Source organism: Triticum aestivum, chromosome 3B (assembly GCF_018294505.1).
Source record: "Triticum aestivum cultivar Chinese Spring chromosome 3B, IWGSC CS RefSeq v2.1, whole genome shotgun sequence".
Classification (NCBI taxonomy): Eukaryota; Viridiplantae; Streptophyta; class Magnoliopsida; order Poales; family Poaceae; genus Triticum; species Triticum aestivum.
The window spans coordinates 828,575,189-828,587,369 of NC_057801.1; the positions used below are offsets into that span (position 1 = coordinate 828,575,189).

Here is a 12,181-nt window from a genome sequence, read left to right on the forward strand (position 1 = left end):
TATGTTAGCTCATGCCTCTCCCTCATATAAAATTACAACAATGATTACCGGTACTTATTATCGATTGCCTAGGGACAAATGACTTTCTTGTTGACAAAAGCTACCTACTTTTATTACCTTGCAATTTATTCTTATTTTTATTCTCGCAAAATAGTTTCATACTTGTTTTAGGTAAAGCAAACATCAAACGTGTGTAGAGTTGTATCGGTGCTCGATAGAACTTGAGGGAATATTTGTTCTACCTTTAGCTCCTCGTTGGGTTCGACGCTCTTACTTATCGAAAGAGGCTACAATTAATCCCTTATACTTGTGGGTTATCAATATAAAATTTAGCTTTTACCTTGCTTGCATCATTTCAGACTCCAAAGATCTGTTGCAATGTCAAGTTGAATATTTTATATCGCTCGTAGCCTATCTTGAGGCGGTATTTCAACAGGTGAAGGATGATTAGAAAAGGAATATTTTAGGATGGATAGAATATTTTACTCAGTTGAATAAAAGGAAGAAAGGAGAAAAATACACAAAGTTTATGTGTCGCAAAATGTAGTGTGTTCGTGTGAGTGTCTCCTTCCCCGAGTTCTTTGAAGTTCTTAGGGTTTCATCGTGTTTGTGTGTCCACCTCGTGTGTGTCTGTGTCCTGGTTTGCCCTGACAGAGCAACCTGGTTGTGGTCTCAGGACAAATACGGTCATGCCGGCCAGCAGATGCTTGCTCACAGTACAGGCCATCGATGGTGACAAGCTTCCTGGTGCCCTAGGCGAGTTTGAGCTTAACAATGCTCAGGACGAATACGGTCATGCCGGCCAGCAGATGCTTGCTCACATTGAGGCTCCAGTACAGGTCGTCGATGGTGACAAGCTTCCTCGTGCCCTCGGCGAGTTTGAGCTTAACGATGAAGTTTGGACCAAGCTTGTTGACGACCACAATCATGGCCTACTTGTTTTTATGCTCAATGACAACGCCTGCGAAGGAACAACATCCATGTCCATATTATATCGTTTTTAGATCATCTAGTTGGTGGCTAATTCAGGTTATGGGCGATATGTTGATACAAAACGTACATTACATTGCATGATGCAGGTGTATGATATACTAGATTTAATTTCATTAGGGAGCACAGGTATGATAACTGGTAGGATGAAAAGAAAGAATGATTCTTAAATTCAAGCTTTGATTCAATATTACATTGTGTACCTCTTACACATGTGACATCATAGTGAGTCCCTTTCTGAGGGAATGTTCTATTATGCGTCTTCAAATGTGAATGAATATGTCATACCATACCCTTATGTCTAACAACTTGAGGGATAGTTTCAAGTACGGTGATGTTGAGAGCATTTTAAACTATTTGTATTGTAATTTTGAAATATTCTGAATTCATGTGTTAAGTTTGTGATATTCGTGGTGACAATAGAATTTTGCATGTAAAATGTGGTACCCTTATATCATACACTCTTGGATCTGCCACTAGATTTTTTGTGAGAAAAGCAAATATGGCACTAATGATCTGAATTACCATGTTAATTGCAGCTTCGGTGTCATTCAATTGATTGATGATATCCGCTATATTTGGCCTTTTGTGTCTATCAATATCCATGCAACTCAGTGCAATCTTAGTGCATACATTAACTTGTTTGCAGTATGCTTCCAGTAGCCTCGAAGCTTGACATGTTTCTAGCATCCTCTCCCTCCACTTCTCTTGTACCTATGTAAATTAAACAAGGATTTGGAAGGATTTGACTCTCCATTTGAAACAATAATATGCATTTTACATATTGATCAACAATGCACTGATGATGCATATACTACCCAGAATCACCATAATTTAGTACTCAATGCATGGACGGGAATATGTGCCAAGTACATTAGTTGGATACCGATTAGAGCACAGAGGAAAGAAAACACATGTAAGTAGTGATTCAAAGGATACGCCCTATATTTTTGAAAATGAGTGAGTGGTGAATACCAAAGTAAAACATAGCATAAAAAAAATCTAAGAATAACATTAAACTATTATAAGTGAAAAATAGCATTCTTACCAAATCAAAAAACTCACAAAGAGGCATTTCAGCACTTCTGGAATGGCCTCCATGGCCTGCAATTATTTTTATCATTACGACACCCAAGCTGAATATGTCAAACTTGTTTGAGACTATGTTTCCATGTAAGAATTCCATCGGCACGTATCCACTGCATATCAAAATTTATACTATATTAATATCTAGTAATTGAACATGTTATGTGTATATGAAAGGAATTTATTAACGAAGGGTGCATTAAGAAAGTTACATTGTTCCTATAGGAGTTTGTGTGATCATGGTTTGTTTATCACTGAAGAGCTTGGACAAACCAAAGTCCGCAAGCTTTGGCACCATGTTCTTGTCTAACAATATATTACCAGGCTTTAGGTCTAAATGGTAAATTGGTTTATCAAATCCTTCATGAAGGTGCTTTAAACCCTTCCATACCCCCTTGATAATTTAGTAACGTGTATGCCAGTCAAGTCCATCACCTTCATCTACAATTTAAAAATAACGCATCAATGAAATCCAAATATACACAATCATTTTTATTCACGCGGTAAGAAACATAAATCAATAAAGCAAATAGAGCATCATATCCTTGAAGTAAAAGAGAAGAAGAAGTGGAGCAAAATCATACCAGAAAGGTGTTTTTCAAGGCTTCCATTTTGCATATACTCAAAGCAGAGTGCTCTGTATGTCCTTTCAGCAAAAAATGTTCTTCCCATATACTGCATAGGTTGATGTTGTGTTTCATAGCAATAGGCAACTAACCTTACAATGTTGTGATGCTCGAGCCTCATAAGGTTTTCGAACTCATGTTGGAATTTTACATCATCAATCTCTGGCATGTTATTGTAAAGGACCTTCACAGCAATTTCTTCTCCATTTTCAAGCTCTGCCTATTAAAAATCTATTATAAGCACCTTTATTCAACATCGTTAACAAGTTGCACACAATTATACTTTACTTATTCTAAACAACATAAAACAAAAATAAAGAAGGCAAATCATGCATTCCTGGCCACATACTACTAATGTTCTCTCGGGTACACAATTCTGCAAGAGGAGAGTCGCATAATTAGCTACTTCATGACGTCCACATGCACACGGGTGGCAGGTGCGGCCTATCTAGGCCCATGCGGCGAGCGATGCGTACGCAGACCAATCGAATGATTGATCTAATAGATATATCCTCGCCTCTTGCACTTGTCCATTGTGGTGTCAGCCTCATCTTCTCGGCCACTTGCGAATGTACGGCAAGTCGCTAATCTCTCTCAAATGCATGTATCTATGTTGTCTAATTCTTTATGGCAACATGATATACTGAATTGTGAGTGTTCTAACTTGATGTATGGAACTGAACTTTCATGACAACTTTATGTACAAAGAGCATCTATGGCCGCGGACACCAAATCCGGGCACTCAAACGCCCGTGCACGTGCTCAGACGCGTCATTACTCTTCTGTGTCCGCATACCTCATATTTGAAACCATACAAAGCATGCAGACGAGGAAATCCTATGTAGATCAACTTATACTACCATAATCCTCGTCGGAGATGTCCACTATCTCCATGCACAACTCCGGGTACATGGGCGGCAGCCGTAACTCCGGCTCACGCGGTTGCTCTTCCTCGTCCTCCGCCTCCACCTCCATGTCAAGTTCGGCGAGAAGTGTGTCGGTCGCTTCCTGTTCCTGCCGGATGAACTGCCGGTTGGCCTCAACACAAGCCTCATCCTGGATGGACTCCAGAATGGCCTGCTGCTCCGCCATCTCCGCCGCTTGGTCGACCACGCACTCCGCCATGCCGAAGCCCGCAACCGGCGCCAGCTCATCCTCCGGCTACTCCACCACGTCTTCCTCTAGATCCGCCAGCTCCATTGGAACCTGTTGCTACTCCGGCTCCTCCTCCTGCTGCTCCTCCGGCTCCGGTAAGTCCGGAGGCAGGCCGGCTGTGATGCGGGCGGCGCCAACCATCTCTTGACAGCACAAGAACAACGAGGTTCTACAATAACAACGCTTTCATGATCGAAACGATGCTCAAGGGTCGTCGTTACCGAATTCAATCACCAAATGCCAGATTCTAGGTTTTCACCCTTAAGAACGTGTCCAAGCATATCCAAGCAATGCCTACAATAACGATGCAAAAACATCATCATTGCCCAGTATAACCAACCTGGGTCACACCTAGAGTTTTCACATTGGAGCTTAAGACTCTGTACTCAAAGAACCATCAGTTCCGAGTCAATCATGTGTTGCTGCCATTCCATGATCTCAACGTAGCGCTGGACTAGAAATCCCACTGGCGTTACTGCACAACTATACCCTCTGCGTCAAATGTCATTTGTAGATTGTATCTCACCGTTGAAAGCAAACTGGCGAGAGTGCGAGCTGCCAAAACCCACAGAGGAGCCTTCCGGCTGCATCCTGCAACGTCGCCAGTTCACGATGGTCATGTAACAAAACGACTTGCACTACACCCTTCATAGCAAGATCAAGTCACAAATAGATGGATTCCAGTCCGATCCGGATGCCAGTAGGACTCAACCATCGTTAGATCGGATGGACTGGCCGCTAGACCATGCGGGGGCAGGCCCCAAATCTAGCCCGAGGTAGACCGACGGGAACCTACTAGGACCGGAGCCAGCAGCACAGGAGGCAGAAGCAGCACCACGCCACGGACAGGAAGCGGCCAATCTGTTGTAACGCCGCCATGAGCGCCCGAGGATCCGATGTGAACCAGGACCAGCGGGAGCGCCCTATCATGAAGGAGGCTTTGAGGCGCCTAGGGGTCGAGCACAGAGGGGAGCAACAAAAGGAAGGAAGCCGCCGACGGCAGCAGCGGGGAGAGGAGCGTGGGATAGAGTTTCCCTGTGGCAGCGTCGGAACGTCGCCTCGTGTACTCCCGAAACTGATGAGATCATGCCATCTTTTTTTTCCTTTTTCACAAGTTTTAGGAGAGAATTTCACTTCCAGGTCTCTACACCAATTAAGGATGAACACAACATTTTTAGTATGAGTATCAACATAAGCATGGTCCTCAAACTAATGAGGCCAATTTTACTTTTTTGATGAGTGGTATCACCACACACACCAAGGTTGATTCTCAATAAATGAAAAAAAACATATTCCTCATCTGTCAATTTTAGAAATTGAACCTCGGCAGTAAAACTTTTAGAGGAGAATTTCACTTCTCAGTCTTTGCACCAATTAAGGATGCGCATAGTCTTTTTATTGTGAGTATCAAAGTAAGCATGGTCCTCAAAGATTTTTTCGTAAGTACCAAGATTTTATCTTAATGAGAGGTCACGTCACACACCAAGCCTGAATCTTAATAACTCATTTTACGAGAAACCCATGTGCATCACCCGCCAATTCTAAAAACTGAACCAGGGCGGTTAGACTGCATAACCGCATGCCTAATCGCTATACCTATGGCAGGAAACGATCGAAATCGGCCGAACAATCGCGCCGGTCTCTCTCATGCGGGAGACATTGTCCAGTACTGTGACCATGCACGGATCTCTCCCATACTTTTTTCCTTTCAACCTTATCCCTTCCTCGTGCCTTGCCCTCCCTCACTCCACTCCACTCCAATCCACTCGTTTTCTCGTGCTGCGACGACCCGCATCAAACTCTCCTCTTTGTCGCCTCCTTACCGCCGCTACACCAGCGCCGCTCGCTAAGCACTGCAACAGGACGAGGCGCTGGATGCTACTAGGGGCCGGGTCGCCGGTGCTGGAGAAATCGGCGCCGCTCGCCACGGGGATGCTTCTGACCAAGAGCACCACTTCTTACAGGCGCGACGAGTCACCACTCACCAGTGCTGCAAGCCTGCAAGGGCATTGTACTCACCCACACACACACACAAAAAGTGGTACTGTACTCTTGGGGTTGGTAGCCAACTGGCCCGTCGTAGCAGCCGTTGGTGCTGGTCTTGAGATGAAATTATGTGTCCAACATGCAGTGCATAAGAAGAGGTAGAAATTCTACATAACTTATTTTATGAAATGAAAAACGTCCATTAATTTGCTAATTGTGGTACCTAATTAACATAAAAAGTACCATATTTTTTTTTCCGATCGAAGGGGCCACACGGCCCCATTTTCATTATGAAAATGGAGTTGTTTACAAGGCTTAGCGAGCTGTTGAGTTCAATTGTTTCTTTTTAAAGTCTTTCTATTTTGCTAAATTGTTTTTTGAACGCTTAAACTCTTGCTGGGGTTGGTAGCCAAGCCAACTGACCTCTAGTAGCAGCCGTCGGTGCTGGAGCTGGTGGCGCCGGTGCGGCCACCTTGGTCGGCAACAGGAGCATCGCGTCGCCATTGTAGAACTGGTCCAATTCGGACCTCAAGGTACACCGCGGACCAGCCAGCCTCGCGGCCATCACGTCCCGCGAGAAGGTGGACCACCACTTGCCCACAAGGCCCTGGAGGCAGCTTCGGCACTGCATCGGCGACAGATCCGCCGCGCACTGCGCCGCCGAGTAGATATTGCTGAACCCCGGGTCGGGCCCTACCCATTGCCCCGTGGCGAACAGCCTGGTGGAGTTTTCCACGGCATACTGCACCGTGGCGCTCAGAAGGCCGGTGACCGCGCGGTTGTAGCCGTCGACGTCGTTGCTTGTGATTTTGAGATCACTAAAGTGATTTACCTCGCCGGAGTTGCCGTTGGGGTCGAGGAAGTCGTTGTGGTTGGCTAGGCGGACGTAGCACTGGTCGTAGCTGAGGCCAACGTCCCTGCTGCGGTTGCAGGCTGTGGCCGCGTCCTGACCCGGGGAGGTGACGCAGTCGTAGCAGTCGGAGGCGCTGACGTCGACGCGGTAGAGAGCCAGGGCCCAGGCAGTGGCCGGGTCCTGACCGGCGGAGGTGACGCAGTCGTAGCAGTCGGAGGCGCTGATGTCGCCGCGGCAGAGAACGAGGGCCCAGGCAGTGTCCGGCGCGGCGCCTAGGGTACCGGAGGCGAATAGGGCGGGCGAGGAGGAGATCTAGGAGGTTGTTCTCGTATGTGCTGCCTGCCGAGTAGTTGCCGTGGCCTGCGAAGCAGTTTGGCCACGCCTGTGCTGCGGCGAGCGGAATTAGCGCGAGGAGCAGGAGAGCTTGAATCATCGAGGAGGAGAAGCCGGGCGTGAAGACTGAAGAGAGGAGAAAGGAAGCCACTTGGATCCCTCGCTTGTGAAGTACGTACTCCATATAATAACCTGAATACTATGCCCGTAAGAGATTCTTTTTCCTGGTTTTTTTGAACTTTTTTTTTACTGCTATTGAGAGCATGACGCGTGTGATGGGCAATCTCTGGTCGTTCCTTCTTTTTATCTCGCTGACCGTTTTGCACGTTTTATGACTATACTACGATCGGTCACCGCTTTGACCCGGTGCTTCGATTTTTCACCGCTCAAAGCGATTCTTCAGGAACCTGCATCCAGTCGTTCCACCCCCTTCCAATCTCTCCACGTATCCCGATTTCTTTGAAATTAACGCTTAGTTCGTGAATTTTGATCGTTCCACCCCCTTCCAATCTCCCCACGTATCCCGACTTCTCTCGAACGATTAGTTCGTGGATTCTGATAGGCGGACCACCACTATTCCGTTCTTTTCAGAGAGATATCTTTCTATATAAATAACGTGATTTCCTTCTCGCCATGAGATCGAGAGGCGGCCGCCGGCGCCACAGGACCTCGCCACTAGACCTGGCCTCTTCGGAGCCCCACCAGTAACCCCCTTCTCACCTCCCGGCGGCGGTCCTCCGTCTCCCCGCACGCAGGAGAGACGACGTATGGAAGCTGCGCACGCGGAGGCCACGGCACAGGTGAGGACGAGTCCCACCCCCTAAAAAAAGATTAACCAAGAGCCCGTTGGTGATGTCACTGGGCTCGCTCCTTTCCTCCTCTCTCATTTTATTTCTTCATTCGCCTGCCTCTTCAGCTTCGCTTCCCCAATTCTCCACCCATTCCTACGGTTCAATCCTTGCCCTGCTCAGTGACCGCAGCGACCAGGGCACCACCACGGCCAACAGCGGGCAGTGGCTCGCCGGGATCGAGAGCAGGATGGGCGGGTTGGCGTCCAATCGGGCCAGGGTTGGAGCCGGTGCATGGCCGAGCTCCCATTACCGTGGTGCATGCATACCTCACATCGTTCACATCACCCTGGTGCCACGTAGCCATGGTCGACACAGGGAAATGCCGAGATCTGCATGTGTGTGAAGCACCAAATGATATGTACGTTCTAAACTACAGACAATAACCTCATCTCTGAATATTGTTGTTGTACACTGCCAATAACATACCGGACGATGAAGAAACTACAGGTTATACTTGATGTAAGTAGAAACTACAGGCTGTACTTGATGTTGTTCGATAAAAGAACTCTTTTTGTGCAGTTAGATACCTATGTTCTGCAAGAAAGCAATTAAATAGTCAGTACTTTTTAAAAACTCTTTCACATTGTCTCTATGATGATACAGTCAATAATCAAAGCTACGAAGGGCATAAAAAAGTATTCAAGTTTGTCTTTTGCGGGGATGAAAATGATTCAGGTTAGCTAGCTTAGCTTGGTGGACCAACTATACACACACGGCCTTGATGCAATAAAGGCAGGTAATTTTGAAATCGTTACCTCGACAACTTCTATTTGTAAATAACTATAGTGATTATCTTTTCACAAAATGTGATGCGACTCAAAGCATACATATATCATACTAAGCTAAGCATGACAAACCTTGAAGAAAATCCATGACAGTGTGTGTCTTATCTACCATTTAAGGCTAAGCAATTAATTTAGTCTGTATTCTATTTTTGCTACCACGTTCTTTTTTTTTCTACCACGTTCTGATGGTACAAAATGTATCCCTTCTAATTAACGTACTCATGCTATGTCTTATACCAGTATTTCTAAAACTTTTCTTTTGGCAAAACACAAGAAATCCATATTAAATTATTGGTTGTGAAAGTTGAAACCAGCAGATAGCACAACAACAACGGCACATCGCCTTACAATCACGATCGTCAAGAACTTGGCCAGAAACAATAAAATTAAGTATTCTTTTGTATAAATAATTGTTATTTAGTGCAAAGGAATATTTGCTGAAATTATATGCAGCATTTTCTCACGATCAAGCATGGAAGTACAACTCCACCGCGTGTGGATTTCCCAAATCCTAATACCACGAGAGTGCTCAAAGATTTGTGTTGATATTTCCACGTAACATGCATGGATATAACTTTTTAGTTCAAACCAGTGACTATCTCGAAATGAAAATGGTTGTCTTTCCAGAAATGGGAAGGGACTCTGGAAGGCACATTTTACTAATATAGGAAAACATGACTACATTTCAACGAAATTGTTTAGCTTATATCCTTATCATTATTTTCATAAAGACCAATCAATATTTCCATTCGTCTAACCTTTATGTATGAAGCACCATATATTATTCTTATTGAAAATGAGGATGGTACTATAAATTTTCTGGTCCTATATAGTACTAGCCCGTGAAGTAGCATGGGTTGACGACAAACTTGCAGGGCCAAAAGTCACCTAATCGGTCATTCATGTCACTATCAAGAAAAGAATCTTTTGGGCTCAAGTCAAGTCTCGAATGATTGTACTCCTTAGGGCATCGTCTTCTTTCCTTGTCTTGGTGCAAAGAGTAGAAGAAGCAATGAATCTAGCCAAGTTTGCCTTATTAAAGCTGTTGTCTTGGTGCAATGATTGTACGTATTCTTTTGGGATCCTGCAGTTTGTATCAGATGATACTCCCAGCTACACTTGGTCAATAAAGCTTTAAGTGATCCTAAAAAAAATGTTGTAGAATTCTGCCGACGCATCGAAATCAGGCAGAGAACGTATTCAGCTATAAATCACGTGCTGGAGAAAATTCCGGAGACTAGTGGCATTAGAGAAGAGTGACTAAGAGCATGTACAGCTGGACTTGGCAAATCCGGCACCTCAAACACCGGACGCGTCCGCGGGCACTGACTGGACACCCCTCAAATAATATAATCTGCATTCGGACACCTCAATTATCATATATCAAATCCATACAGACTCATGCAATTATGTCGATGCACACATATCGTCCGGCTACTCCATCATAACTAACTAAACATGTCATCGGACTACCAAAATTTGGCATATTTGACTATAATGGAGTTCATCCATTGCTGCCTTGCCCTTCCCGGCGCCCTTGTCATCCTTCTCGCGGAAGTACCGGTCAAAAACGCAGTACGGATCGAGCCAGATCTGCTTGTGCTCGTCGCCGGAGTTGTCCTCGTCGTCGTTGTCCTCCTTCTCCTCTTTCAGTGGCAGTCTAGCCATGGCACGAACCGCCCGATTCTGCTCTCGGGCGAGGCGTGACTGTTCCTCTGCAGCCGTTTCTTCATAATGTGGGCGCGGATGGCTTCCTCCTTTGCGGTCGCGTGCACCGCTGCATCAGCCTCCTCCGCCACCGCCATTTCCACCGCAATACGGGCCTCGTCTATCCTTATCCTCTCCTTCCCACAGCGGGCCGCCTGTTTCCGGTGGGACTCATGGTCTGCCCGACTGGTGATGGGGAAGGAGAGGTGTTCCCGCTGCCCGGGCCGCGAGGATCCAGCACCACAAGACCCGAGCGCCCGGTGAGCCGACACTATGGCATCGCGGCGGACGGATCCGTCCGTCCATTGATCGGGCGTTGTCCTCCTGGTTGCGATGAAGTGCAATGCGGACTGCCATTGCCTCTTCCAACCTATACGGGATGACACCCCAGTCGAGGGATCCGGAGTGGTCGGAGTCCGATCCTATGCCTGGCAATGCCGGAGAAGGCCGAGAACCGCCGGAGGTGAGCTCGGTTGACGGAGGGGAGGGGAGTAAAGTGGCTAGGGTTTGCTCCGACGAGCGGATGTGGACAAATATATGTGGGTCGGATGGGCCAGCATGGACCAGGTCCGACATGGCGGGCGTACCCGGGCACCCCCTATCCGTCCCATATTTAGACTGGATATGAGGGGTGTCGGTCAGCCCGGGCATTTGATACCCGTTTAAGGCGTCCGTCTGGTTAAAAAACGTGACCGGTTAGTGGTCGAGCGGTCCACCCAGACATCTAAGGAGAGATTGAGGCGTCCGGACTTAGACACTCTAACTCAAGTCTCGAGCGCAGTTATACATTTCCATGAGAAACTAAATATAAAATACACAGCTGAGACAAACGGAAGGCACGCTCCTCTCGCGTTGGATCTTAACTATGAGCATGCGTCCTTGATGCGATCTTGTTTGAACACATTTCCGAGAAAGGCGTTTTGGAGGCCGAGCTCCATGGAGGTTTTTATTTTTGAAAAAAAATAATTTTTTATGATCCAAAAAATTCTGAAAAAAATATGCGTGTATATAAGGATGTAACTCACATGTGTGTAAAAATTCATGATGAAATATCTTGAGTTGTGACCTGTACAAAAACGACAAATTCAAGGTCTGGCAGGATGAATAGTATCATGTGTTAAATAGCCCCAGATTTATCTTTTTTGCACAACCCTCATTTCAATGTAGTTTGAACTAAAAATTTACACACATGTGTGTTACGCCTTCATGTATATTTGTATTTTTTTCAGAATTTTCTGAAATGTAAAAATATGAATTTTGATAAAATTTCAAATTTGTATTTGGAGGCCTCACCGGAGGCCGAGCTCCAAAAGGGATTTCCACACATTTTCTTTCTTTATCTTGGTGATGCGATCAGAAACACAGAGCATCTTAAATAGAGCTGGTAAAATAAAACCGCATGTGCGATACCCGACGCTGTATTTTTTTGGACCTGCGTGCTCTCCCAAGTGCCCCTATGTTTGTTGTACCAGTAGGACAAGCAATGCCGGAAGCATTTTCTCCTTGGCAATCACTCAAATGGGACTGCCTTCGCCATGAAGCACGTGAACATGCTTTTGTGTCAGATTTTCATTTTGTGTGTGTGTGTGTGGGTGGGGGGGGGGGGGGGGGGGGGGGGGGGGGGGGGGGGGGGGGGGCGCAGAGGAGTAGAAAAATGTGTGCACATGAAGCGGCACAAAACACACACCTCGAAGGAAGGTCCCTAACCCAGCCCATTTGTTCGGACTGTTGTCCGCATTTGAGCTGGATTTGAGAAGGTCCGGGCCTGTCTGGACAAATCCGTCATCTCGACCCGGCTTGGTCTGGCCT

The 12,181-nt window shown here is 46.2% G+C and overlaps 1 protein-coding gene across 1 annotated transcript; it reads right to left on the reverse strand.

Annotated features, from left to right (window-relative positions):
• Positions 1-461: 461 nt before the first annotated feature.
• Positions 462-10,333, reverse strand: LOC123068055 (uncharacterized). Its single transcript, XM_044490563.1, has 10 exons — positions 10,189-10,333; positions 8,408-8,414; positions 8,265-8,321; positions 8,147-8,209; positions 7,750-7,849; positions 6,267-7,008; positions 2,289-2,918; positions 2,039-2,189; positions 1,516-1,704; positions 462-961 (listed from the first exon to the last, which is right to left on the reverse strand). Exons 1-7 carry the CDS (start codon positions 10,331-10,333, stop codon positions 2,614-2,616), a joined length of 1,419 nt encoding a protein of 472 aa, XP_044346498.1. The 3' UTR covers positions 462-961; positions 1,516-1,704; positions 2,039-2,189; positions 2,289-2,613.
• Positions 10,334-12,181: the final 1,848 nt, after the last annotated feature.

What these genes read in the sequence shown, in the direction of transcription:
- LOC123068055 (XM_044490563.1), bottom strand. Translation starts at nt 10,333, where the DNA reads ATGGCTAGACTGCCACTGAAAGAGGAGAAGGAGGACAACGACGACGAG. An exon ending in CGGAGGACCGCCGCCGGGAG is followed by an intron (nt 7,009 to 7,749) that starts GTGAGAAGGGGG and finishes ACAACCTCCTAG; the next exon opens with ATCTCCTCCTCGCCCGCCCT. An exon ending in ACCGACGGCTGCTACTAGAG is followed by an intron (nt 2,919 to 6,266) that starts GTCAGTTGGCTT and finishes TTTAATAGGCAG; the next exon opens with AGCTTGAAAATGGAGAAGAA.